This window comes from Amphibalanus amphitrite, unplaced genomic scaffold (genome assembly GCF_019059575.1).
Source record: "Amphibalanus amphitrite isolate SeventyFive unplaced genomic scaffold, NRLGWU_Aamphi_draft 000653F_arrow, whole genome shotgun sequence".
NCBI classification, from domain to species: Eukaryota; Metazoa; Arthropoda; class Thecostraca; order Balanomorpha; family Balanidae; genus Amphibalanus; species Amphibalanus amphitrite.
In genome coordinates this window covers 259,218-283,229 of record NW_024882147.1, presented here as the reverse complement: position 1 = coordinate 283,229, position 24,012 = coordinate 259,218, and the positions used below count along the sequence as shown (strand labels likewise).

The window sequence follows — 24,012 nt, the reverse complement described above, 5'->3', positions numbered from 1 at the left end:
ATCCGAAAAAAAACATTAACCACTAAAGTTCCATTCCCTTTGTTTACATCAAGCACTTCCACGCTTATATAATTGTTGCATAACACATGCATCGTGCTTTGCTTCATTGCATGTTTAATTTTCGCCGCACCCGTTATCGCCTCCAGGTATAGAGGTCACGTGACGGTCGGTAGGCCGCCACCACCGCGTGGTGGGGAAGTCACGTGCAGCCGTGGCTGCACCCGACATCGAGCGTGGCTGGGGCGGGGCGGGGTAGAGAGGGGTGGGGTGGGGAGGGGGGGCGAGACCGACCGGGCGGTGATCCAGCACCGATTGGCTATTGACAATCGATTCTCGCCGTGCCGCCCTGGCCGAATGAAATAATTAACAGAGTGGCGGTACAAATCGTTGGTGCGATCGAAACCACTCTCCGCAGCGGCTGATCGCTAATGAAAATTTATTTTTGACTCCAAGAATATCACGAATGTCATAAATAGACATCACTCGCATTACCATCTAGACATGGCGTCATGACATCGCCTACATAGACATCTATACATCGTCTTGTGATTTTATCGCAACTAAGCCATTATTTTTAGGGATTTACTATCCACCCGCGATCGCCTTATTTCCCATGTTTGCACATTATCAATCACGCAGAGTTTTGAAACATTCGTTACTGGACGAACCCTCAACTGACGGAGCCCACCCCTCTGCAGGACGGCCACAGCGCGCGGGAAGGCGGAGCAGGCAGACATCGCGGCCATCCACTCCAGGGAGGACTCGGACGTCGCCCGTATTCACGCCAAACAGTTCGCGCCCGAGTTTCATCAGCCGGGTGAGTATATGCCGCAATGCGGCAGTGGCGCGGGAACTTCTTCCAGACTGGGGGGGCTGAACCATAATAGAGATCAACCTAGGGTACCCCCAAATCTAGTTTTCTCACCGGTTTTAGGCCACTTATTTTTCAGACCTTGGCCTTTTCAACGAAAAAAAAACGAAAATATTTGCAAAAAAGTGTGGTAGGTATTCCGTCTCAGCTGAGTGAAGAAACTACCGTTTTGGCAGCGTTTTGGAATAAAGGTTTTAATCTGCCAAATGAGTTGCCGAGCCCATGGGTGTAACTTTGTATACTTTTGAGGTCCCATGTGGGACCCCAATGCGAACATTTGGGACCCCAATTGTCATTTTGGGACCCCAATAGTGGAGGCCCCCGAGACGCACCAGCTACTTTACAAACGGAGGTACGATGTTCATATAGAAGGTTCTCTGTATAAAAAGGAGGCCCCTTGGACAAATCGGAGGCCCTGTTAGACAAATGGGAGGCCCCCTGGACAAATAGGAGGCCCCCTGAACAAGTAGGAGGCCCCCTGAACAAGTAGGAGCCCCCCCCCCCCCCCGGAAAACAGGAGGCTCCCTGGAGAAATAGGAGGCTCTCTTGACAAGCAGGAGGCCTCCTGGACAAATAGGAGGCCCTAGCCAAATAAGAGGCCCCTAGACAAATAGGAGGCCCTCTGTACAAATAAGAAGCCCCCTGAACAAACAGGAGGCCCCATGGACAAGTAGGAGGCCCTCTGTACAAATAGGAGGCCCCCTGGAAAAATAGGAGGCCCCCCTGGACAAATAGGAGGCCCTAGACCTTGACGAACAGGAGGCCACTTTCACAAAAGGAGGCCCCCTGGACAATTAGGAGCCCCCTGGACAAATAGGAGGCCCCTTTCACAAAAGGAGGCCCCCTAGACAATTAGGAGACCCCCTGGACAAATAGGAGGCCCCTGGATAAATAGGAGGCCCCCTGAACAAGAAGGAGGCCCCCTGGATAAAGAGGAGGCCCCCTAAAAATAGGAGCCCTCTGGATAAATAGGAGGCCCGCTGGACAAGTAGGAGGCCTATTGGGCAAATAGGAGGCCCCCTAGAAAATAGCAGGCCCCTTGGACAAATAGGAGGCCTCCTGGACAAGTAGGAGGCCCTCTGTACAAATAGGGGCCTCTTGAACAAATAGGAGGCCCATGGATAAAAAGGAGCTAGAGGCCCTCTGTACGAATAGGAGGCCCCCTGGACAAATAGAAGGCTCCCTTAATAAAAAGGAGGCCCTTCAAAAAAAGAGGCCCCTGAACAAGTAGGAGACCCCTGCACAAATATGAGACACTTGGTCGAATAGAAGACCCCTGGATAAATAGGAGGCCCCTGGACAAATAGGAGGCCCCTGAACACGTAGGAGGCCCCCTGGATAAAGAGGAAGCCCCCTGGAAAATAGAAGCCCTTTGGATAAATACGGGACCTTCTGGACAAACAGGAGGCCTCCTGGACAAATAGGAGGCCCCCTAGACGAATAGGAGGTCCCTTGGACAAATAGGATGCGCCATTAACCAATAGGAGACCCCCTAGACAAATAGGAGGCCCTCTGTAACAGTAGGAGGCTCTCTGTACGTACAACTAGAAGACCGGCGCTCGACCTGTAGAAGCTTAGCTGTATGTACAAAAAGGAGGCTCTCTGTACAAGTAGTCGAAGTAGGAGGCTCTCTGTACTGTACCTACAAATAAGAGGCCCCCTGGGCAACTTAGATTCTACACAAATCGGAGGTCACCTATAAAAAAGCGGGACTCTGTTGGAAATTTGGAATACCTGTTTGAATAAATTGTTTTCCTGATATTCAAATTATTTAATCTTCGCCCGCACATAGGGGGGGGGGGGGTAGTGATTGCCACCCCCACCCCCACCCCCAGGTAGTTTTTCTGCTCTGCACTCAACATTTTGCTTGCTAGAAGCCGGATGTTTTGTATAGCTGCTTCTCTAATTCCTTTCTTAGTGTCCACTGAAAATTTCAAGTTTTTGTGGTTTCTGGTTTCGGAGATGTGACCTTATTCTTCAGGTGAGGTCATAACCCAAATGACAAATACCCAATATCTTGCGTTGGCTATGGGTCTTGTGAGCTTTTGACCCCTTGATTTCGGCGTTTTTTGCCAGTATTACCTCCCATATATCATGGAACAAGCTGTTCGATGATGTAGAGATGCCAAGGTCAGGGTCAAGGTCAACCTAGGTCATCTAAAAATATTGCGTTTTAGGCAAGCTGAATTTACTTCGTGAAGTTTCTTTGACTGTATTTTTGGTAAAAGCTTCTCAGTTCATGATCTACTTTTAGCATACGAACTTTATCGCCTACGTTTATTTGCGTACGAACATTTGCATACGTACTTTTGTCCTACGTACTTTAGCGATACGTACTTAAGTCCTAAAATCGGCAACGGTGACCCCAAACAGCAACATTCTTTAGTTTGACCTGATGAAAGGTCAATGACTGACCTGAGGAGGTAAAATTTGGTATCATTGGATTCGTCTCTTCCCAAAGAATCTGTTGCTCTTAACCGCGAAGCTTAAAATTTTGTAAGACAAAATTGTCGTGATGTCGAATAAAATACCTACACAAGCAGCGGGCCAACCCATCATATACCGATGACGCTGCCGTATTAGTGCCAAGCCAGCTAGAACAGCTCTTTGTCACACTATCCGACTAATTTGCTGGCTGTGATCATTTCACGTCAAGTTAGGTCAAGGTCAATGATATGTGTTTGTATGTCTGTGTATGTACTGATGTGTGCACAAATTGGTTTGTGTGTCTCTGCCTATTACATGAGATCATGAACTGCGAAGCTTTTACTACATGCATGCAGTCAAAGAAACTTCACGAAAAGTAAATTCAGCTTGCCTAAAACGCAACAATTTTAGATGACGTAGGCTGACCTTGACCATGACCCTGACATCTGTATCTACATCGCAGAACAACATGTTCAATGATAGGTGGGAGGTAAGACTGGCAAAAAAAAACGAAATCAGGGTGTCAAAAGCTCACAAGGCCCATAGCCAACGCAAGATATTGGGTATTCGTCATTTAGGGCATGACATGACCTGAAGAACAAGGTCATATCTCCAAAACCAAATACCCCAGAAACTTGAAATTTTCAATGAACGCTGAGAAAAGATAGAAAAGCAGCTATACAAAAAATCAGGTTTTTAGCTTTTAAAATGTTCAGTGTAGAGCAGAAAAACTATCTTGGGGGGGGGGGCAACCCTCACCCCAGGTGCGGAATAGGGTTAACCCTCACATTTTCTGGGGTCGGTTAGATTCCATGCGCAATGCTGTGCCGTTAGATTTTTTTTATAATAAAGGCATTTTGTTTTATTGTCGAAAGTGAAAAAAGCCAGAAATTTTCGTCGATTTCGGACGCCGCGGGGAAAATTTGCATACAATGTCACCCTGCTGGCCTGGAACCACAAATAGGGTCAGGTGACCTACCATTTCTTTATTAATATTAAAAAATTAAATCATGGCACCCGAGCTGTGACGAAAAATAAGTGGCCTAAATCCGATGAGAAAACTGGATTTGGGGGTACCCTGGGTTTGGCTTCTGAGCCTCTGGTCCCCCAGTGAAAGTTTCTTAGAGGAGACCCTGGCGTGGTTCGTAAATTACCGCTTCCACGATTGGAGGCCCCTAATTGCTTGGAGGCCCCCACTAAATGGAGGCCCCCTTGGACGTTTGGGACCCCAATGGTAATGTCAAAGTTTCACCCATGGCCGAGCCAGTGAAAGAGGTGGATTTTTCACTTATATGCTTTCTTCCTTTGTGAACCACAACCCCTAATTTCGGCGGGGGACAAGCTGCCCAACGGTGCCTGCTCTCATGAAAAGTTGTGGGGCACCGCCCCCACGGCCGCAGAGTAGTGGGGGCAAGCTTCCCCCACTGCCCCCTCCCCCGGTTCCCGCGACTATGTATGAGTCTATGAAATTATGTTGGTAGATTTCCTATTTCGATTCCTCCAGCTGGGGGGGGCTCAATTACATTACGAGCCCCCCCAGCCGAAAAGTTGGAGGGGCTCAGCCCCCCCTAGCCCCCCCGGTTCCCGCGCCACTGCAATGCGGACGTCCGTTCTGCTGTGTAGGAATGAAAAGACGCTGCTAGAAGTGAATTGCAGTCATTGCGTATTCATCGTCCTGCCAGTGCCTAGTCGGTAAGTTTCTGCTTATTTTTTTGTACTTAATCAAAGCAGCAAAACCGACATTGTGTGGAAGAGATTGTTAGGTCTCCGCACCGGACCACCCTCCGGTGCATGGCAGCGCCGGACGACCCGCGAGTTGCTGGGGGGGGGGGGGCGTTAAACGCCCCCACTTTTTTCGCCGGGCCATAACACAAAAATGGCGCGCCCAAATTTTGGGTACCTGTAGGGAATTGATTGAAGTTTATTGTGACAAAGTTTCAAAAAAATCGGTCGGAAAATTTTTGAGATATCGAGGTTTTAGTGACGTCATGATTTCTGAGTTTTCGACCAAAAACGGCATATGTTCAAAAAATCATATAAAATCACAGAATAGACATACAGACATGCCGTAAACGCCATTAGACTGCCAATGCCATGAACAATCAAATGGCTATCTTCGATTATTGATTATCGTTCCGCATTTTCCAAAATCTTGAACTGAATCTTGGCAATTTCTCGTGACTTCTTCACGACCATGATACATGTACATATTTCTTAAATTGAACTTTTTGAGCCAAACACGTACACATATGATAAAATGAATGCCACCATCGTGTTCTACGCCCCAAATTACCCATAAAACATGTGTCACAGGCTGCGAATATCGGTTTTGATTTTCGAGGATATGTGCCTACCTGGTTGACCTGACCTTGACCCCGACCTATGCTTGACTGACCCCTACATGGAGCTGACACTCTTGTAGGCCTTATATGATGGATTGTGCACCGTTTTGACAGAGTTTATGACGAGAGGCGCCCATTGCGAAGTCCTGAAGTCCATGCTACTGAAAGCCCGATTTCAGGTGTTTGACCTGACCTTGACCCGACCTGTGACCTCAAAATTCAACTTTAAAGTACTCATCTGAAGCGTCTCGTCGCGTTCTTTCGTTTGCCGCCTCGTGCGTTTCGCTGCGCCTATTGGTTCTCGAGTTATCGGCTGGGGGCGTTTAACGCCCCCCCCCCCCCCCCAGCAAACGGTGGGTGGCGAAATACCCCAGCAACTGCCGGGTTAATACCGTCCCATATATCTCTATTTCCCCGACAGGAGCAACGCAGACCGCCCCTGCGCCGAGCTCTGCACAGACGGCATCTGCGTCGCGTGGTGTAATCGACAGGTGCCGGGGCCAGACCGCGTTCTGGCATGTTCCCAGTGCGCACCACCGGCTCTCCAGTGGCCCCGTGACCGAGATTTCGTGCCCTGGGCCCCCGGTAGGACGGGGAGGCAGTGGCAGGGTGAGGGGAGAGAGTGGAGGTCGGCGGGGTTTCGTCACCACCCGTACCCCCTCCCTGCGGAGCTGTGCTGACTCACGACCCCCAGCGCTGACGGAACACCGAACAATGCACCAGTAGCCGGAACGCGGCCCCGTTCGCAGAACCGATCGGCTCTTGGCGGACGCGTCGGCGCCGACGCCGCATACCACGGCGACGACCGTTTATACGAGTTGCCCGGCTGCGTATACAGGCCAGCGCGGCGCTAGTTAGTGAAGGGGGCTCTGTTGCGGGGAGGCGCCGTACCGAACAGAGGTCGGGCGATGCGGGAAGCGGGTCAGTGCAGTGAGGTTTCGGCCCGCTGCACCGAATCGGTGGTCGACCAGACAAGGTGGTGGTGTTTACCCAGACGGTCCAGCCGCCGCCCTCCCCACCCTGGCCGGTCCGGACGCAGGTCCGCCTGGCAGTCTGCTCGCTCAGACCGGCCGGCCAGGCCACGGTCAGGTTAACTAGGTCGGACGGGCCCCGCTCGCAGCTCCCTCACTTCCGCCTGTCTGACCGGGGCAGGGAGGGGGGGGGGGGGGCGGCAGGAGCGCGTGCTGTGTTGATATGCCGGGAGGGCGGGGAGGGCAGGCGACCCGGCTGCCCGGCTGCCGGGGCGCCGGGACAGAAATAGCTGGTCAGGCCGCCGGGCCACCGGGGGGCGCGGGCAACCCGCCGTCACCGGCGCCCGGTCGCCACCCGGCTGCCGACGCTAAATTGGAGCGGCGCCGTCACGTGCAATTAGTGCAGACCTGCCCATAGGCGGCGGAACGGGGAGGGCACCGGGGCACCGGCCCCCCTTGACTTTGGCATTTTAACATTAGCCCTATGGGCGTTGCATGGAAAGAATGGGACCAAAAGTCGGCAGTGCCCTCCCCCCTTAATTGAAAGTGTTCCGCCGCTACTGGACCCGCCCCGAGTCCGGCGCGACCCGGCGGCCCGGCGCCGCCAGACCCACGTCCGGTAGTCTGCAGCGGTGCACCGGGCGCCGTCCGGGTCCGGCGGAGCAGCTGGAACCCGGGATCGGCGCAGCGGGTGGGGTCTACGGACCGATGCGTGCCCCTATGAAGGTAGTTTAGTGCTAGTTTGGTGTCTGTACCAACAGTTTTACCTATTAGGTCCAGTTCAACTGCATCGGTTCACAAAAGGTGTCCCGATTGAATACTTGCCGAAGGCAGAGTTGAACGTTGTCCGCTCCCGTCTGGAGGCACATGAAGGCCGCAAAAACGTCGTTCAAATGGACGGCTGGAACCACGCAATATCGATCAAGACAAAGACTCAAGGTGTACGCCAACTAGAAATTACTTCTAGTTCTGCTTATCACCAATTCAGTCCTGAACAGAAACGGGAAAGGGACTTGCTACCGGCCGCGCAGTGAGCAATGGGCGCTGCGTGGAAACCGGCAACCAGCCTTTACGTTATACCAGGATGCTGTGCCGCCCGGCTGCCATGTAATGCGGCACAGTCTACCAGCTCAGGCCCGCCGGCAAGCCGATAGAGAGAGCCAGTCCGCCGGAGGACAGCTTCAGCAGGCGGAACGGCATCCCCATTCCGCATTCTCCACAGATGGCGGAGCAGGATGGCAGCGAGAGAGAGAGAGAGAGAGAGAGAGAGAGAGAGAGAGAGAGAGAGAGAGAGAGAGAGAGAGAGAGAGAGAGAGAGAGAGAGAGAGAGAGAGAGAGAGAGAGAGAGAGAGAGAGAGAGAGAGAGAGAAGTGAGCGAGAAGTGTGATAGTCAGATGGCAGTGCAGTGGCGGCGCCACGAATTTTCGCCAGTGGGGGCAAGATTGAGGTGACCCGACTGTTGTCTGATACGCCGATCTGCAAAATCCATGAGCACCTTGCCCCTAGATGTTGCTATTCAAAACTATTATGGTTTCAGGTTTCATGCATACGTATTGAGCTGAACCATTAACCCTCGCGGGCCCGCGCGGAAGAGAGGGGGGGCGTTTTTCGCCTCCCCCTGGCGATATATTTGCGATACCTCACGAACGCTTAGGGATAGAAAGCCAAAATTTGCTGTACCTTATCACCCATTAATTTAACATTTTTTGAAGCAAAAAAATTGGACATAGTCTCCTTGATAACGTCTCAGGGCCGATTACTCTAGGCAAACTTCGGCGCCACAGACGTGAACTTCAACCACCTGCCAAAAATAGAGTTTTAGAGATAAAGACAAATTACGAGCGTGGTTGTGTAGCATTTGACCGAGAAAAAAAATACTTAAGTAACTTTGGTGACCTGAGGTCAGAGATCAGGTCAACGACCCCGAGCTGGGGCTTTAGTTTTTTCGCAAATAACTTCAACAAAAATGATGGTCCTAGAGCTACGGCAGTGGTATCTTCGCATTCGTCTCGTCGAGTCGCGTCGAATGACATATACATTGTTTTGAAAAGGTCAAGTTTTATGTTGACCTCATGTGACCTCGAATGACCTTTGGTTGACTTTGACACATGAAAGGTCGTTTGTGATTATTTCGTAGCCGCTGATCACGATTCTGGCATCCATTTTGCTCTAAGCGTAAGCATTCGTTTAGAGCCTCAGGATGGCAAAACGTGTCTTAATATAGGTATTATGCCTGACTTGAATAAGTGAAAGAGAAAAAGTATGAGAAAATGTGCAAAGTTTGTGGCCAATTTTGAGCATGACCGTGACCTCGAATTTGAATGTTATGCACATCATAGGAATTCCAGACTCTCGTCTTTCGTTTAACATCTGCATTTTAGCCGGTTTTATGAACCATGCCGTCCTCTGGAACACGTACTTTGAGACCACTATACAAAAGTGCCGGTTTTTGCCTTTGACATTGACTTCTGGCCTTAAAAATTTACCTGAGGTCAAAAGGTTTAGGGGCTTTAAGAATCTTCTCGTAGATATCTTTCATTTGGTACCATTTTTGTTTACGTAGCTGTCTTATTTACGGAGTTAGACAGGTGGGGGGGGGGGAGGGGGCTACCCCCGGGCTGCGGTGGTTGGGATTACCCCCGGGCCCGGCTGGGTTAAAAGGTCGCGAGCAAATAAAACTATAAAACTAGATTGCGAGACACAAACCTGTGAAAACGTTATGTTGTTCGTTGAGATGTAAAATGGTGTATTCCTCCAAACAATAGTTAGTAGGTACCTAGTTCTCTTTTTTCCCGTAGTACGTATGTATATGTGCGATTCTCTCACACACGATTGATACCAGAATAAGCTCCATTAGGGCGACCCACACACATTTCCAGATAACCCGGATATACATACCCATCACATTTTGTCATACCTTCCTGAGCTCAGTCTCAGTCTAAGGTTTCCCAAAAGATCTCTTCTCTGGCCGACTTTTGACAAGCTGTCTCTCAACCTCCTCGAGGTCAAGCTCGAGGGCAGCCTTCTGGTGCAAATGAAAAAGAGTAGAAGAATGAGTGGGAGTAGGAGATATGCGACAGACGGTCCGAGAACGAACGGCGTACTATTATGTTATTAACCGCCTATCATGAATGTTGCACCGGTCTTCTGTTCCCTTTTCAACATCAGCCAAATTTTGTGGGGGCAAAAACATAGTCTTGCCCCCACGGCCTCCTGCCAGTGGGGGCAGTCTGCCCCCACTGCCCCCACGGTGGCGCCGCCCTTGTGGCAGTGGCACGGCTGGCTGGCCTGCTGCCTAATGGCTGTATGTGTGCGCCAGTTTGTACTTACAGCGTGGGTTCACCGACCCCAGAGTTCTGGGCATGTCGAACGACGGTGGTTCGGTGAAGTTGCGGGAAGGCAGCAAGCACTCCGGAATTATTTTTTAATCCCCGGCAGCTCCCGCAGAGAGTAATAGAACCCGGATGTGAGATGAATGGAAGCAATGCGGATGTGAGATGAAAGCAGCGCGTGTGCAAGAGACTGGAAATCATAATTCGTCGCGCAAATGTGGCGGCAAAAAGAGTTCGTTCCCCTTACAGTTGACTTGAGAAAACAATTCCATGAACAAGCCGGGTAGCAATTCGTGTTAGCGCGTAGGTATTTTCATGTGGCATGTCTCCACTCTCTCTCTCTCTATTTCTCCAATCGTATCAACTTGTTGACTGTCCCCTTTTGGTCTGACCTCCCCCAGCACTCGTGTTTAATCTCCAGTTCGCCTGATCCCCGTTCGTCTGACTGCCCAGCCCGTCTGATCACCCCCAGCGTTCTTCTGACCTCCCTTTCCGCCGTTGGCAGGGTCTGACGTGGTCCGCTCCCGGCTGGAGGCACGCGGCGGCGCCGCCAACATGAACACACTCGCCCCTCCCAAGGCGCGCGACGAGAACTCGCTGCACCAGAGGTCGCGCTCGCTGTATGTGCGGCCGCGCGGCGAGGAGCAGCCGCCGCCCAACGGCCTGCCGCCGGGCCTGAGCGCAGAGGACAGCGGGGACTCGGAGCGCGAGCTGCCGCCGATCCCTGGTCCGGTGACCGTGCCACACCCGGCGCCGCTCTCCGTGTCACCCCTGGCGCACATGACGCCCCCTCATCAGACGGAAGAGAACGACCTCTCCGCCACGACGCTTGCCGATCACCGACTCAACGGGGACGCTGCGCTCGACGGCGGCCCGTCGTCACCGGCGGCGGCGGACAGCGCCGACGGGCGGCCGCGCGGCAGGATGCTGGCACGGGCCGGCTCTCGGCCGACGCGCGCCAGCTCGCGGGGCCCGTCGGCCGGCGGCGGCGGACAGTTCCAGGCGGCCATGAACGATCATTTCGACCACTACCGGCGGCCGCCGAGCCGGGACGTGTCCGTAGACCGGTTCAGCCGATCGGCGCGTCAGACGCCGCAGCCGGAGCCGCCGCCGGTGCGCCTGCCGCCCGACCTGGTGGCGCGCGTGCGCGGCAACTCGCGGCCGCCGCCGGGCGCGCCCGAGCCGCCCGAGCCGGAGGAGGTGCCGGTGGGCGGCCGGCGACAGACGCTGCCTAACCTGGCCGACCAGGAGGTCACCGGCGGCCTCTTCATCCCGAACACACCCGAGGAGGCGGCCCGGCTGCTGACTCCGCCCGCCGGAGGGAGCGGCGTTAAACGCACCGAGAGTACCGTCACCGCCGGGCCGACGGCGCGCCGCGGAGCCACGGTCAGTAGCCAGTAGCCACTAGCCAGTGAACAACCCCTCGCATTAGTAGACACATTACTATACTCTGTTCCACATCAAGCTTGCGGTTGGAGTTTCTTCGGCAGATCGCTCTTCCGCTCAAAAATTTGCGTCTGTAATGAGAGTCGTATACACAGAAATCACACCCTGCCTTCAGCAATCAGCAGGGCACTTCGGCCGCAGGCTTGAAACGGAACAGAGCATAGTCAGTAGCCGCTCGACAGCCACGTTCATTAGCCCCTCGACAACCTCTTAAAAGTCACGACCCGTAGCCAGTGTACAGGCACGGTCAGTAGCCATTGGACACTGGACAGTCACTTCTGCTGACAACTGCGCCAGGAGCACAACCGAAGCATCTTTTGGCTCATATTTCGAACACAATTGATGAGCTATTGATGTCATATACGCCCCATCCGTTCTCGTTTGATTTCACCCATCTAATTGACCGAACAGAGCCTGACTGGACATTCAGTCGCTCCGTGTGTGAATCTTTCGCCACATCCCTGGCACCTGTATGATTAGTTCTCGGTTTGTCCGCCAGCCGTCGCTGTCGTCGAGCGGCACCCTGCAGCGGAAGAAGTCGCTACCGGACGCCTCCGCACTACCAGTGAAGGCGCGTGTCATGCCACGAGAGGAGGCCAACATGCTGGCCGCGCACCGTCGTGAGGATGTGCGACGCCAGGCAGCCGAGGCGGAAATGTACCGGGCCAACCCGCTCCTCTACGTGGTCAATCCAAAGGTCAAGGTCAGTTGCTGTGGGAGGTCTGCCAGGTGGAAAGGGTCTTGACTGGGGAGTGGGGAGGATAAATGGACATAGTGCACTGGAATCGTTTCAATTTCTACGGTAACGGGTAGATGCCAGTTATTCATTTTAAAATCATTTTCACATGGGCTCCACTTCATCACTGATCATCCCTGGCTTACAGAAAAAGGGTCAGAACAGGTAACTACTAAATTGGTGATCTAGTAATAAACAGCCGTTTGAAGTGGAGCCCAACCTCATCCTCGGTGAGCGCAGAGGCGGATCCAGCTCAGAGTTTTTTTTTTTTTGGGGGGGGGGAGGGGCAAACCATAACAATTTATCGATTCTTTCCATGCCTCGTCCATAGGCGTAATGTTAAAATTACGCCGTTTGAGAGGGGCAAATGCCCATTTTGCCCCCCCCCCCTGGATCCGCCACTGGGTGAGCGTGTCTGGCTGGTGACTGACTGGTGTCTGACTGGTGACTGACTGGTGTCTGACTGGTGACTGACTGGTGACTGGCTGGTGACTGGCTGGTGACTGACTGGTCACGCCGTTTCGCCAGGATTGGCTGTCGCGGCAGAGGCTCATCATGGCCGTCATCGTCCTCAACATCTCCCTGGCGGTGCTGTTCATCAAGCTACTTACGTAGCGACGCGCCCTGCAACGCCACACATCCCGCCCGGTGCTGATTGGCCCGCGAGCGCCTGACGTCATCGACCCAGCGACCAATCCGTGCCTTCCCTCTATACGAAGCCAAGCCTTCTCGGGGACTGAAACGGAGACACTGACGAAACGAAAACGAGTGAAGCGTTTTCATGCAGGTTCAAGGACCTCGATACTGTGCCTTTGAACTTGTTTTTAACGCGCTAAATTAGTGTTTATCAGCCCAGAGTGCTACTTGTGAATACCCCTCTTGTATTGTTACCGCGTTCGAATCAAAGAGGAGGAAGTGCGTGAGTGCGTGTTACAAGACTATAGAGTGACAGTGCGAGAGTGAGATCACTTTTGCGCCGGACTCGTTTGTTTTTTCTCCGCTTGACATCCGGCCCCAGGTTATGCGTCCATTCTCGATCAGCTCCTGATTTTCTGCCAGTCGTCCCTGCTTATACCGTCGTGATGCCTCGAGACGTCTGTTTTTGCGTCCTCGCACACATATTACACACGTCTATATCTCTTCTCGATTCGTCTCAGCACCGAGGATCTGACCGAGTCCGGTGCTGCTGCGCCTTCTCCCTGTGATACGAACTGGACTGACTTGCGACACCGCAGGGCAGCGGACCGGCTAAATCACCGCTATAGGTGGCAGCACCAGTCGGTATATAGGTGACGCCGTCGGCGCACGCAGCCGCCGCTAGCAATGCTCAGTAACACTTGCGGCGCTGGTCCGACGGCCGCTCGAGCCGCTCGAGTCTGATGACTCGGAGTCGGCAGACGCGGCCGAGTGATATGGGCCGCGTGCGCGTGTGCAATCTTTTTCCCACCGCCCGCTCCGAGGATACTGCGCCCTTACAATAAACACGAACCCATGACAGCGGCGAGTTTGGCCGGCAGAACGGTTTGAGTCAGTGTGTGCGTGGTTGATCACACGCCAAATTTACTACACGGGGCCCGACTTTCCGGAGAAGTACCTATTCAATTTAATGGTGTCTTTCTTACAGCTCATGAGCAAACGCATACATCGGCGACATATCAATCGGTACGGAGCTGTGGAGAGGACTCAGAGGAGACTACGAATGTGACCTTTCTTGTTTTCCATCCATAATCAGATCGATAATAATTCAGGCAAACTAACATACTAGTACTTATCAACATAGCGTCCAACAAATCTTGCAAGTTATAATATAATTCCTGTAGACCTATGGCCAATGGCCATAGCATGAGCCACCGACATAATTTAGCTGACAAAATGTCTGCTGACATTTCAGGAGGGATGGGGAGAAGCTAGTTTGTCCGCAACGGAAAACATGCCACGCAACGCTGAAGCCTGCGAGTGACGATGTGTTATTATGAGTTTAACCCGCGCCCTGGTGGGGTCTGTTTATAACGCGACCTGGTGGGGGGGGGGCTATTTTTTGCCCCCCCCCCCTCGTATCTCCGAAACTACTGGACGGATCCGCAAAATTCAAACGGCGTTCGAAAGGCCTGTCAAAATTGTCGAGGGAACCCAAATTTTATTGACCTCGGGGTCACCGATGACGTCACAGGTCAGGTCAAAGATGAAATGTTTCACCGTTCACGGGTCTTCTAGGGAATGCGCTATAACACCAAGGAAAACGCATTTTGTCGAGAATCAGCGATAGGGCGTCAGTTGCCTAGTAGATATGTTGCTATAAGAGGTCACTGACAATACCAGGTCAGGTCACAGGTCAGGTCACCAAGGGTCACAGGTCAGGTCACATGAACCCAACTTTACTAAGGTTGTGTGATGCATGTTTTATGGCCAATTTTTCATTTCGAACTCAATGGTGTTGGTTATAAGACTATCAGGTACGGCTTAGGTCACTTTCTGGTGAAGGTCAGGTCAAGGTCAGGTCAAGGTCAGGCCAAAAAAGGTCAAATTTTAAAGTTGATAGTTTTGCATAAAATGGGTATTGATTCGATGCAGCTCGTCACGGGGAGTCTAATGGTGGTCTTTGTTTTGCGCTACGGGGTCTAGAATTGCTAAAAATTAAGTTTGAAAATTTGACGTCAACAATTTTGAAGTTTTTTTTCGCTATAACTTCGCCAAAAAAAGAGGTATCAATCTCAAATTTGGTATGTGGATGGAAAGCGGTAAGGACTATCACATATATTCCGGTTTTTGCGAAATTCAAAAAACTTTTTGGATTTTTCGACTATTATATCCAAAAAATCTATTTTTTGATTTTTGGGGATCAAAATCCAAAAATTTCAAAAATCCGAGATAGCAGTTTTGTAGCCCTGTCAATTCTACAGCTTTTATGTCTTTATCATTTTTCTGTATTTGCAAAGCTATAGGCCTGACAGCTCTTCCCGCGAAACCCTTTTTTGGGCCGAAAACGGCAGAACATGACGTCACTCTGACGTCATTTCCGGCCAACCCATCATAGCCTTTGGAAAAAATTTTGGTCACAATGTGTAAAATTGTTGTCCGGGAGGGTACTGAAAGTTTGGTGACGATCGGCGCAGCGGTTCTGGAGATATATCGAAAAGTCTGGAGGGGGGCAAAAAATAGCCCCCCCCCCACCAGGTCGCGGGTTAATATATCGAGCGCAGGAGCGACTCGTGCCCGGGCCCCCGCTACCGCTAGTCCAACGCTCTTCCAACTGATCTACGGGGCAGGCATGCCGAAAAGTGTTACCCTTTAGTCGTATCACGGGCCAATATCCGCCGTGACGTGTTGCACGACCCAGAGCCCCCACCGGCTGTTGCAACCAAGCCCGCGTACCCGTACAGCTGACGACCGCTCTGCTGTGGTATGTTACGTCGTGTGTACGGCTCATAAACCAGCGCGCTGTGGAAGTCTGCCACCTAATGTAACTTCCCCATCCTCCCCGCACCTTTAGTTGGAGATACGCCGTGTCCCGCCTCCATGTGACAGAACGACCCCCCGCCAGCAGTCTCCACTCTCCCTTACCCCAGTCCCACCCCGTCAGACACTGAGGGCTCCACGGCGGGTGGTGTATTGGTTCGCAACGGTCTGACACGGTGATCACTTGCCCTTGGCGGCCTTCTTGGCTGCTGCCTTTCCGGCGATCTCCTGATCCTCGGCCGCCTCCTTTGCGCGCTTGGCACGGAGACCCCACATGCGCGCTGTGGCGCGACTCTGGAACACGAGACACCGGCCCGGTCAGCCACGGGCGGCGGGAGGGGCGGACAGCGGTGGAAAGGGGCGAACAGATAGAACCAGACGGCGAACAGATAGAATAACCAGACATTACTGACTGTAAGGACGGTAAGCAGCGGGCGAGCCAAAACAGCACGACACGGGCAGGCCGTGTCCGCTTTTATGGACAACCGTCGGCAATAATGCGTAATTCCTTAGAGAGGTAGATGCACTTCCCTCCCCTCCCCAGAAAAATAGAAACGCGAGAAATGGAACTTCTTTAATAACACAATATCGATCAGATTCTGAGCAACTTAATTAGCCTCGTGTTGTATAAATTTACCATGCATCCAAAACAGATATTTATAAGCAAAAAAAAAAAGACAACAAGACTGCAGCCGTTCATCGAGTGTAGTATCCGTTGCCTAGCCCCCATACCAGCACCACCGCCGACATCCCGTCACTCACCCTGCGGAGGGTGTTGAAGGCCTGGAACTTCTGGTCGTCCTCGGTGATGGCCCGCGAGGTGACGCGCAGCTTGCCGGAGCGCCGCGACGGCACCGGCATCAGCTTGCCCTTCAGCTGACTGGCCAGCTTCAGCTCCTCCTCCTGCAGACAAGACGCGCAACAGAGTCAGATGACATGTGTTTGACTGTACTTTGGGTGAACCGACTACTGAGTTCATCTTGCACCAATTCAGACGGCAAGCATCGGACGTGCACTTAAACCTTGATGACGAATGCCCAAACATTGTGATTGTAGCAGCCAAGATAAATTTTGGCGTCTGATTATAATCCTGCAGAGATCCATAATTGGCACTCGGCCATAAAGTTGCACGTGTGCATATGGCCGGTGGCCAGCACGTATGCCACCATTATGCAAACAGCACGAGGAAAGCAACGCATTCAAAACTGCTTTTAAAACGGCTAATTGTCAAGAACAAGGGCATCAAACGATCTCGAATTAACTACGTCGATTGCAAATCTACTAGGTAATAAGTAGGATAAGACGACAGAGAAACAAACGGAAACATACCGACTCAAGGGCAAATAAAGAAAACGAATAACGCGGAAGCATATATACCAGCAATAAAGCAAGGCTGTTATGTTAGCCAAAGGAAAGGAAACTATCTTGATGTGATAAAAACGCCTAGCACCTCAATTGCAGCAGTATGATACTGCGCGTACTCGCCACTCACCGAGCTGTCTCCCTTCTTGGGCTTGTTGGCCGTCTTGGGGAAGAGGATCAGCTTGCTCTTGTACTCCTTGAGCCGGCGCACGTTGCCCTGCATGGCCTCGACCGACTTGTTGCGGCGTCGGTGGTCCACCGTGATGCCAATGGTCGGCGCCAGCCTCTTGGGGATACCGGCGGCCTGTCGGCGAGAGGTACACGTGAATCCGCGCACAAATAAATCACACCGCGTCGTGACAGTATCTCGACTAAATCTTACCAGCATTGATATGATCTGTGTTAATGGTGCAGAATTAATCAATGTTGATCTGTCTTGAGGGTGAATGTTCAGTGCATGCTTAACAGTTACATGGAAATCTAAAAAAAACGCAATTAGCTATAGCATGCACACAATCAGCCGAGGTTGCCCTGTTCAAGGTGATTTGGGGGTTGTGTTGATGATGTTTTAGAGGTTAAGGACACCTGTCCTGGACTGCAGTGGTCATTGGTGCGCATTCAATAGGAGCAACTGGAGAACACCTCGCCATAAAGTTATGACATGGTATCACTGGTGCCGTCTCAAGCCAGCACTGCTCTCTTTAGCCAAAAACAAAGTGCAAAAACTGTCAGTGTTCTAAAATTGGATATTGGTTGGGTGTGCCGATGAAGAAAAAAATTCTAGGATGAGAAAAAAGAAAGTAAATAACTGAAATATTTTTGCAAAATGGTGTAATGCCAATGTTTATGCCAACTGAGAAACCAGGATTTCATTGCAGGATCTTGACAGGGTGTGGAACAAAAGGATGTGGGTGCATCAACTGTCAAGTAACATGTTAACTGGCTGTTGGGAATACATGAAAGTCTTTTCAGAGATGAAGTTAAGTCGGTCATTCATATTTTATGGATGAAAATATTTTCCCCATTAGGTGTGATTTGCCACCAAAAAGTCTGAAAAATGGAACACTGAAAACCGTAAACCAGAGCAACTTTGGTCCATCGGTGCAACTTTGGTCCACCATGGAAAAGATACTTTGCTGATTTTTTAAAAAAGTAATATTTGGGACATTTTTTCATGCAGGCAATTTAGCCCAATATGTGCCCTAACTATGTGTGAACAGACCTGCTTTTGTTATGTGACCTTGACAGCAGCAGAATTTTTATAATAAAAGCCTTGATTTTGGCGCAAAAAACAGAAGTTGCTAGGATGATGTAAGGAGCGGAACTGGTAAGAACTGGAGCGACACTGGCTATCTAGACAGTAAGTACATGAGTTCTCCAAAGGCTTAGAGGAAGAAAACCCCCATTTTCTTTTTATGGTCATTTTTTATGGGTGGTGGTCAAAGTTGCAAGCACTTTTTCCGTCAAAATGCTACAACTTTGGTCCACCAGGAAATCATTCTTAGGAAGCTTCTCATCACTATAGCATACTTTTTTCGTCATTTATGACAGTCAATGCTGGAAGTTATTGATGTTGATAGTCGATTGGTTATGCTGCTGCGTCTATATTTCATTTTTAGCCCTCCAAATCCAGATTATTTCCCAGCCTGTTGTATTCCATACCTATCCAATATGATTTTGGCACGGATCATATTAGATCAATATGATCCAATATGATCTGTGCCATGGAGCAGTTTGGTAATAGGTTTAAGTGGCCTAGGCATGATGATATTCTTACCTACTCATTCAGCGATGTCATCCGCAAGCTCCAGCCTCCCATCCCGGTTGGCACCCGTGGACAATTCACCTTCATTTGTTAGAGAACTGTCAAGTGACTTCTGAAGGTGCTGAGTTTTGTGGTTCTTACTCAGCCGCTCATTTAAAAGCCAGAGTGCTCATGTGATTTTACTCTAAAGCCCGGAACAGCCGTTCACTGTGAATCTGCTGCCCCATTGTAAACCAGTGTTTCTGTGATTGTTTTCAGCCAGTTGAAGTCCTGGTGTGTCAGGATATTTTTTAAAAGAACTTATGTGGACCAAAGATGCTCTGTAAAATACCATTTTATTCGTTAGCATTGAATAAAATAGGATTATAATCAGTGGTACAAAGTTGTAAAACCCCTCTACAACTTTGACCACTTGTTCAATAAAAGAAATAAAATAACTCAAGATGCTAGCATTCTTTTACTCTAGAGCAAACTGTTGACAAAGGTTGTAGCTTCCACCTTGCAAAAAACTAGCCAGATTGGACAACAATTAAAAAAGATATTCAACAAAAACCTAAAAAGTGGTACAAAGTTGCTCTGGTTTACGGAACTGTTATAAGATACCCCACATTTTTTAATATAATAAGTGACTCTTGAGAACTAAGCAAGCTGAAGCAGCATCTGCCTAATTAATATCAATGGCCTGTAAAAGCACAATACTCTGGCTTGCTAGCAAACTTACAAAACTCAAGTCAATGTTCAAAGAAAATAAAACTGACAATATTTGACAAAAGCACCTGTCCCCATGCCAAAAATACAATAGCTGTGAAAACTGGTATGCATACAGCATACAATCTCAATAAACAAACTTATCACAAATAGCAATCAAATACAACACATCCCTCTACCTAACCTTGTCACTTAACCATATCTAACACTTGACTAACAATACCAACCAGCACCTTGACCTACACAATCTGAGTACTGTCTGTGTGGTCATTTCCCTCTTTTGCACTCTTTAAAAACTGAAGAAATTAAAAAAAAATGAAAAGAAAGAACACATCCTTCTAAGGTACCTAGAAAAGATCACATATATATATATTTATGGTACTTTTTACACAAAACATTTATAAGTTACACCCAACCGCTCGTTGAGTCAGATAGGGTTATGTGGTAAGTAAGTAGATTTAGGTTGGAGGTTAGGTTGTAGGGAAGGTTGTAGGTTGGGTATTAGTAGAGCAGATGTCACAAGAAGGTTTTACAACCAAGGAGAGGCGCTATGCCTGGAGGTACTTCTTTCTAACAAAACCTAAACAAACCTAACCTAACCTGACCTAACCTACAGCCTACAATCTACAAACCTAGGTACCCTACAACCTACAAACCTACAGCGCCTCTTCTTGGTTGGAAAACCTTCATGTGACATCTGCTCTACCAATGCCGGTAGGTTGTAGGTTATGTTGTAGGTTGGTAGGTTAGAAGGTAAGGTTAGGTTAGGTTAGAAAAGGTTTTTATTTAGGCTTGTATTGTACCTATATTTAGCATTGAATTAATGTATGAACAATTTTCTAGGTTGATACATGGTTTGTGACAATATGGTATGGTTTTTATTCAATTTTGAGCCCAGGGTGCAAAAGAGAGATTTGACTGTCTGTGTGCATCATCCTCTTAAGGCCAGTTTACCGCACTTTTCACAAGCATTTATAAGGTTTTCTTTCCTTTTACTCTTATTCTACAAATCCATTCACGCAAATATCATTGCACAATGCACATCAATGAGCAATCATAAAAATAATAACATTGAGGCTATGGTACAATATTTGTCTTAATAATTTCAGCTTAACAATTATGGTGCAAGTCAAGTGAAGAAAAATCTATCACATAAACAAACATACCTTCAGCTCCTCCAGAGTGAACCCACGGCCAGTCCTCTGCTTGGTGTTGTAGCGGAATGTGGGGCAGCGAACTACAGGCTTCAGCTTGTTGGCAGGCCTGGGGGCCATTTTCCTGGCCTTCTCGACACGCTTCTCATGCCTCCTGATTTTCCGGGCAGGCTGATTGAACCAGCACTTAACGTGCTCCTGCCACTTCTTGTGGAAGTGCCCGTTTGGCACCACGTTATTCCTTTTGGGCGCCATGGTGACACTGGAAGATAAAAAATAACAGTAAGCCGCAATGAAACTATTCAACCTGGCTGATAAATCACTCTGAAACCACACAGAGAGCACCTAACAACACAAATTATCGAAATATGTCCGAAATGCAACCACACTCACCCGTAAACACACGCGAAAGGAAGACAGGGTTGCCATTTGCAGAAAACATCACTCAAGACTCTCTTTAAGAATATTTCTGTAGTTGGCCGGCAAATTGCTTGAATTTCATGTCTTACATATTTCATATGAATCAAAAATAAATCATACAATTTTTAGATAATTTTTTTTTCATAATTATCGACAGTAGACCACTAAATTAAGATTTTAATAATGGCATTCATTCCTTCGCTCTTCAACATCAGGAGGACACAAGATCAGGATGAAGATGCGTACTTTTTCCCAGGGACTTGGTCCCCATACCGATGCCTTATCTTCAAACATTGCCCTAGGGTGCGGCCGAATACCCCTTCTTCCAGCCCTCGTGCTTATTCCTGCTCAATGGCGGTTCGTAGCAAGGGCGGCGCCACCGTGGGGGCAGTGGGGGCAGACTGCCCCCACTGGCAGGAGGCCGTGGGGGCAAGACTATGTTTTTGCCCCCACAAAGTTTGGCCGATGTTAAAGAGGGAACAGAAGACCTGCGCAACATTCATGATAGGCGGTTATGATAGTGCGCCTGTTTTTGACGGTCCCCGTATCAAGTGCATCAACAGAACGTTCGTTCTCGGACCGTCTGTCGCATATCTCCTACTCCCACTCATTCTCCTACTCATTTTCATTCACCAGAAGGCTGCCCTCGAGCTTGGCCTCGAGGAGGTTGAGAGGCAGTTTGTCAAAAGTCGGCCAGAGAAGAGATCACCCTCTTTTGGGAACCCTTAGACTGAGACTGAGCTCAGGGAGGTATGACAAAATGCGATAGGGTATGTATATCCTGGAAATCTGGAAATATATGTGAGTCGCCCTAATGGAATTTATTCTGGTATATCAATCATGTGTGAAAGAATCGCACAGATAAGTGCTACGGGACAAAAGATCTAGGTACTAATTATTGTTTTGAGGAATACACCATTTTACATCTCAACGAACAACAAAACGCTTTCACAGGTTTGTGTCTCGCAATCTAGTTTTATAGTTTTATTTGCTCGCGACCTTAACCCGGCCGGGCCCGGGGGGTAATCCCAACCACCGCAGCCCGGGGGTAGCCCCCCCCCCCCACCTGTCTAACACCGTAAATAAGGCAGCTACGGAAACAAAAATGGTACAAAACGAAAGGTATCTACGATAAGATTCTAAAGCATCTAAACTTTTGACCCCAGGTCAAAAGTGGCGGAACGGGGAGGGCACCGGGGCACCGTGCCCCCCTTTGATTTTGGCATTTTAACATTAGCCCTATGGGCGTTGCATGGAAAGAATGGGACCAAAAGTCGGCAGTGTCTTGATTGATGGTGTTCCGCCGCTACTGCGTCAGGTCAATTTTCAAGGTCAGAAGTCAAGGTCAAAGGCAAAAACCGGCACTTTTGTGTTGGTCTCAAAGTACGTGTTTCAGAGGACGGCATGGTGCACAAAACCGGCTAAAATGGATGTTAAACGAAAGAAGAGAGTCTGGGGATTCCGACGATGTGCATAACATTCAAAATCAAGGTCACGGTCATGCTCAAAATTTACCACAAACTTTGCACTTTTTCTTATATCTTGTATACTAAATTCCGAGATGTACTAATTGTTTTGAAGCTTAGTGCTTTACCTATTTGTGCTTTAGCTTACGTTACATGGCTGCTACAAGGTCAAAGTCACAAGAAAGTATCCTTGCTAGAGGATGTTTCACTTACTCAAGTCAGGTATAATAATTAAGACATGTTTTGCCATCCTGAGGCTCTAAATGAATGCTTAGAGCGGAATGGATCCCAGCTCACGTCAATCGTGATCAGCGGCTAGGAAATCATCACAAACGACCTTTCATGTGTCAAAGTCAACCATAGGTCATTCGAGGTCACATGAGGCCAACATAAAACGTGACCTAATATATATGTCATTCGACGCGTCTCGACGAGACGAATGCGAAGGTAGCACTGCCGTAGCTCTATGACCATTTTTGTTGAAGTTATTTTCGAAAAAAAAAAACACTTAAGCTCCTGCTCCAGCTCGGGGTCGTTGATCTGACCTCTGACCTCAGGTCACCAAAGTTACTTAAGCATTTTGTCTAGGTCAAATGCTACACAACCGTGCTCGTAATTTATCTTCATCTCTAAAACTCTTTTTTTTGGCAGCTGGTTGAAGTTCACGTCTGTGACGTCGAAGTTTGTCGTGCAGGAGTCTAGAAAAATCGGCCCTGAGACGTTATCAAGGAGGCTAGGTCCAAATGTTTTGCTTCAAAAGATGTCAAATTAATGGGGGATAGGGTACAGCAAGTTTCGTCTTTCTATCCCTAAGCGTTCACGAGATATCGTAAATATTCGCCAGGGGTTGGTTAAGCTCAATACGTAGGTATGCATGAAACCTGAAACCATAATCATTTTGAATGGCAACACCTAGGGGCAAGGTGCTCATTGGATTTTGCAGATCGGCGTATCAGACAACAGTCGGGTCACCTCAAGCTTGCCCCCACTGGCGAAAATTCGTGGCGCCGCCACTGGTTCGTAGCCCGGCAATGACACCCCTGCCCAAAGACTAAATAGCCTGGAGCTATAGCCCTAGGTGCATAAGCGTACAAGTCTCTGAGCACTGTCCCAGCCAGCAATTTGGCTTGGCTCAATCAAGTCCATTTTGCCCCAGCGACTCAGACATACCAGATTTGGGCCCGGAACGCCGTCGGAACAGGGGTTTGGGTCGATATGGCTCAATTCCGTTTAGCCATTATGTAAAGTCTTTGCCGTAGCGCTCCAGAGTTGGTAGTGGTTTCGGCCACCGCCAAGTCCGACTCCCTGCCAAGTGCCACGGCATGCTACGGCCATGTCCGGCTGCCTCGCCTAGCTGCTCTGGCTTGCTTTGGCTGAAGTACTCGTACGGTTGAGGTAAGGCACGGCTGATGCGGCATAAGTCCGGCTGTGGTGCGGGCGAGCTCCGGGATATCGGGTGTCAGCCCGAGTAGAGCTCCAGACCTTGCCCGTACTTCGGCCGGAACAAGAGCGCCGGAGCCAGCCAGAGTAAAACCATATACGGCCCAGACATTTTG

General features: G+C 49.7%; 2 protein-coding genes across 4 annotated transcripts in view; one reads left to right on the top strand and one right to left on the bottom strand.

Annotated features, from left to right (window-relative positions):
• Positions 1–13,622, top strand: part of LOC122364046 (junctophilin-1-like) — a 36,412-nt gene extending 22,790 nt beyond the window's left edge. The window contains exons 6-9 of the mRNA XM_043334083.1: positions 699–817; positions 10,449–11,329; positions 11,889–12,092; positions 12,654–13,622. Of these exons, the coding sequence (XP_043190018.1) occupies positions 699–817; positions 10,449–11,329; positions 11,889–12,092; positions 12,654–12,740 (1,291 nt within the window). The 3' untranslated portion in view covers positions 12,741–13,622. The remainder of the gene's footprint in view (positions 1–698; positions 818–10,448; positions 11,330–11,888; positions 12,093–12,653) is intronic.
• A 2,094-nt stretch (positions 13,623–15,716) lies between these two features.
• On the bottom strand, positions 15,717–21,002 carry LOC122364045 (60S ribosomal protein L13-like). Of its 3 annotated transcripts, none has more exons than XM_043334080.1 (5): positions 20,964–21,002; positions 20,583–20,832; positions 17,074–17,247; positions 16,344–16,484; positions 15,717–15,875 (listed from the first exon to the last, which is right to left on the bottom strand). In XM_043334080.1, the coding sequence occupies exons 2-5, from the start codon at positions 20,823–20,825 to the stop codon at positions 15,762–15,764; spliced, it is 672 nt and encodes a 223-aa protein (XP_043190015.1). In that variant the 5' UTR covers positions 20,826–20,832; positions 20,964–21,002; the 3' UTR covers positions 15,717–15,761. The 3 variants fall into 3 exon arrangements, with proteins under 3 accessions (XP_043190015.1, XP_043190016.1, XP_043190017.1); XM_043334081.1 differs by lacking the exon at positions 20,964–21,002 and adding an exon at positions 20,916–20,945; XM_043334082.1 differs by lacking the exon at positions 20,964–21,002 and adding an exon at positions 20,926–20,944.
• Positions 21,003–24,012: the final 3,010 nt, after the last annotated feature.

What these genes read in the sequence shown, in the direction of transcription:
- LOC122364045 (XM_043334080.1), bottom strand. Translation starts at nt 20,825, where the DNA reads ATGGCGCCCAAAAGGAATAACGTGGTGCCAAACGGGCACTTCCACAAG. An exon ending in TCACTCTGGAGGAGCTGAAG is followed by an intron (nt 17,248 to 20,582) that starts GTATGTTTGTTT and finishes TCTCGCCGACAG; the next exon opens with GCCGCCGGTATCCCCAAGAG. An exon ending in CCTTCAACACCCTCCGCAGG is followed by an intron (nt 15,876 to 16,343) that starts GTGAGTGACGGG and finishes CTCGTGTTCCAG; the next exon opens with AGTCGCGCCACAGCGCGCAT.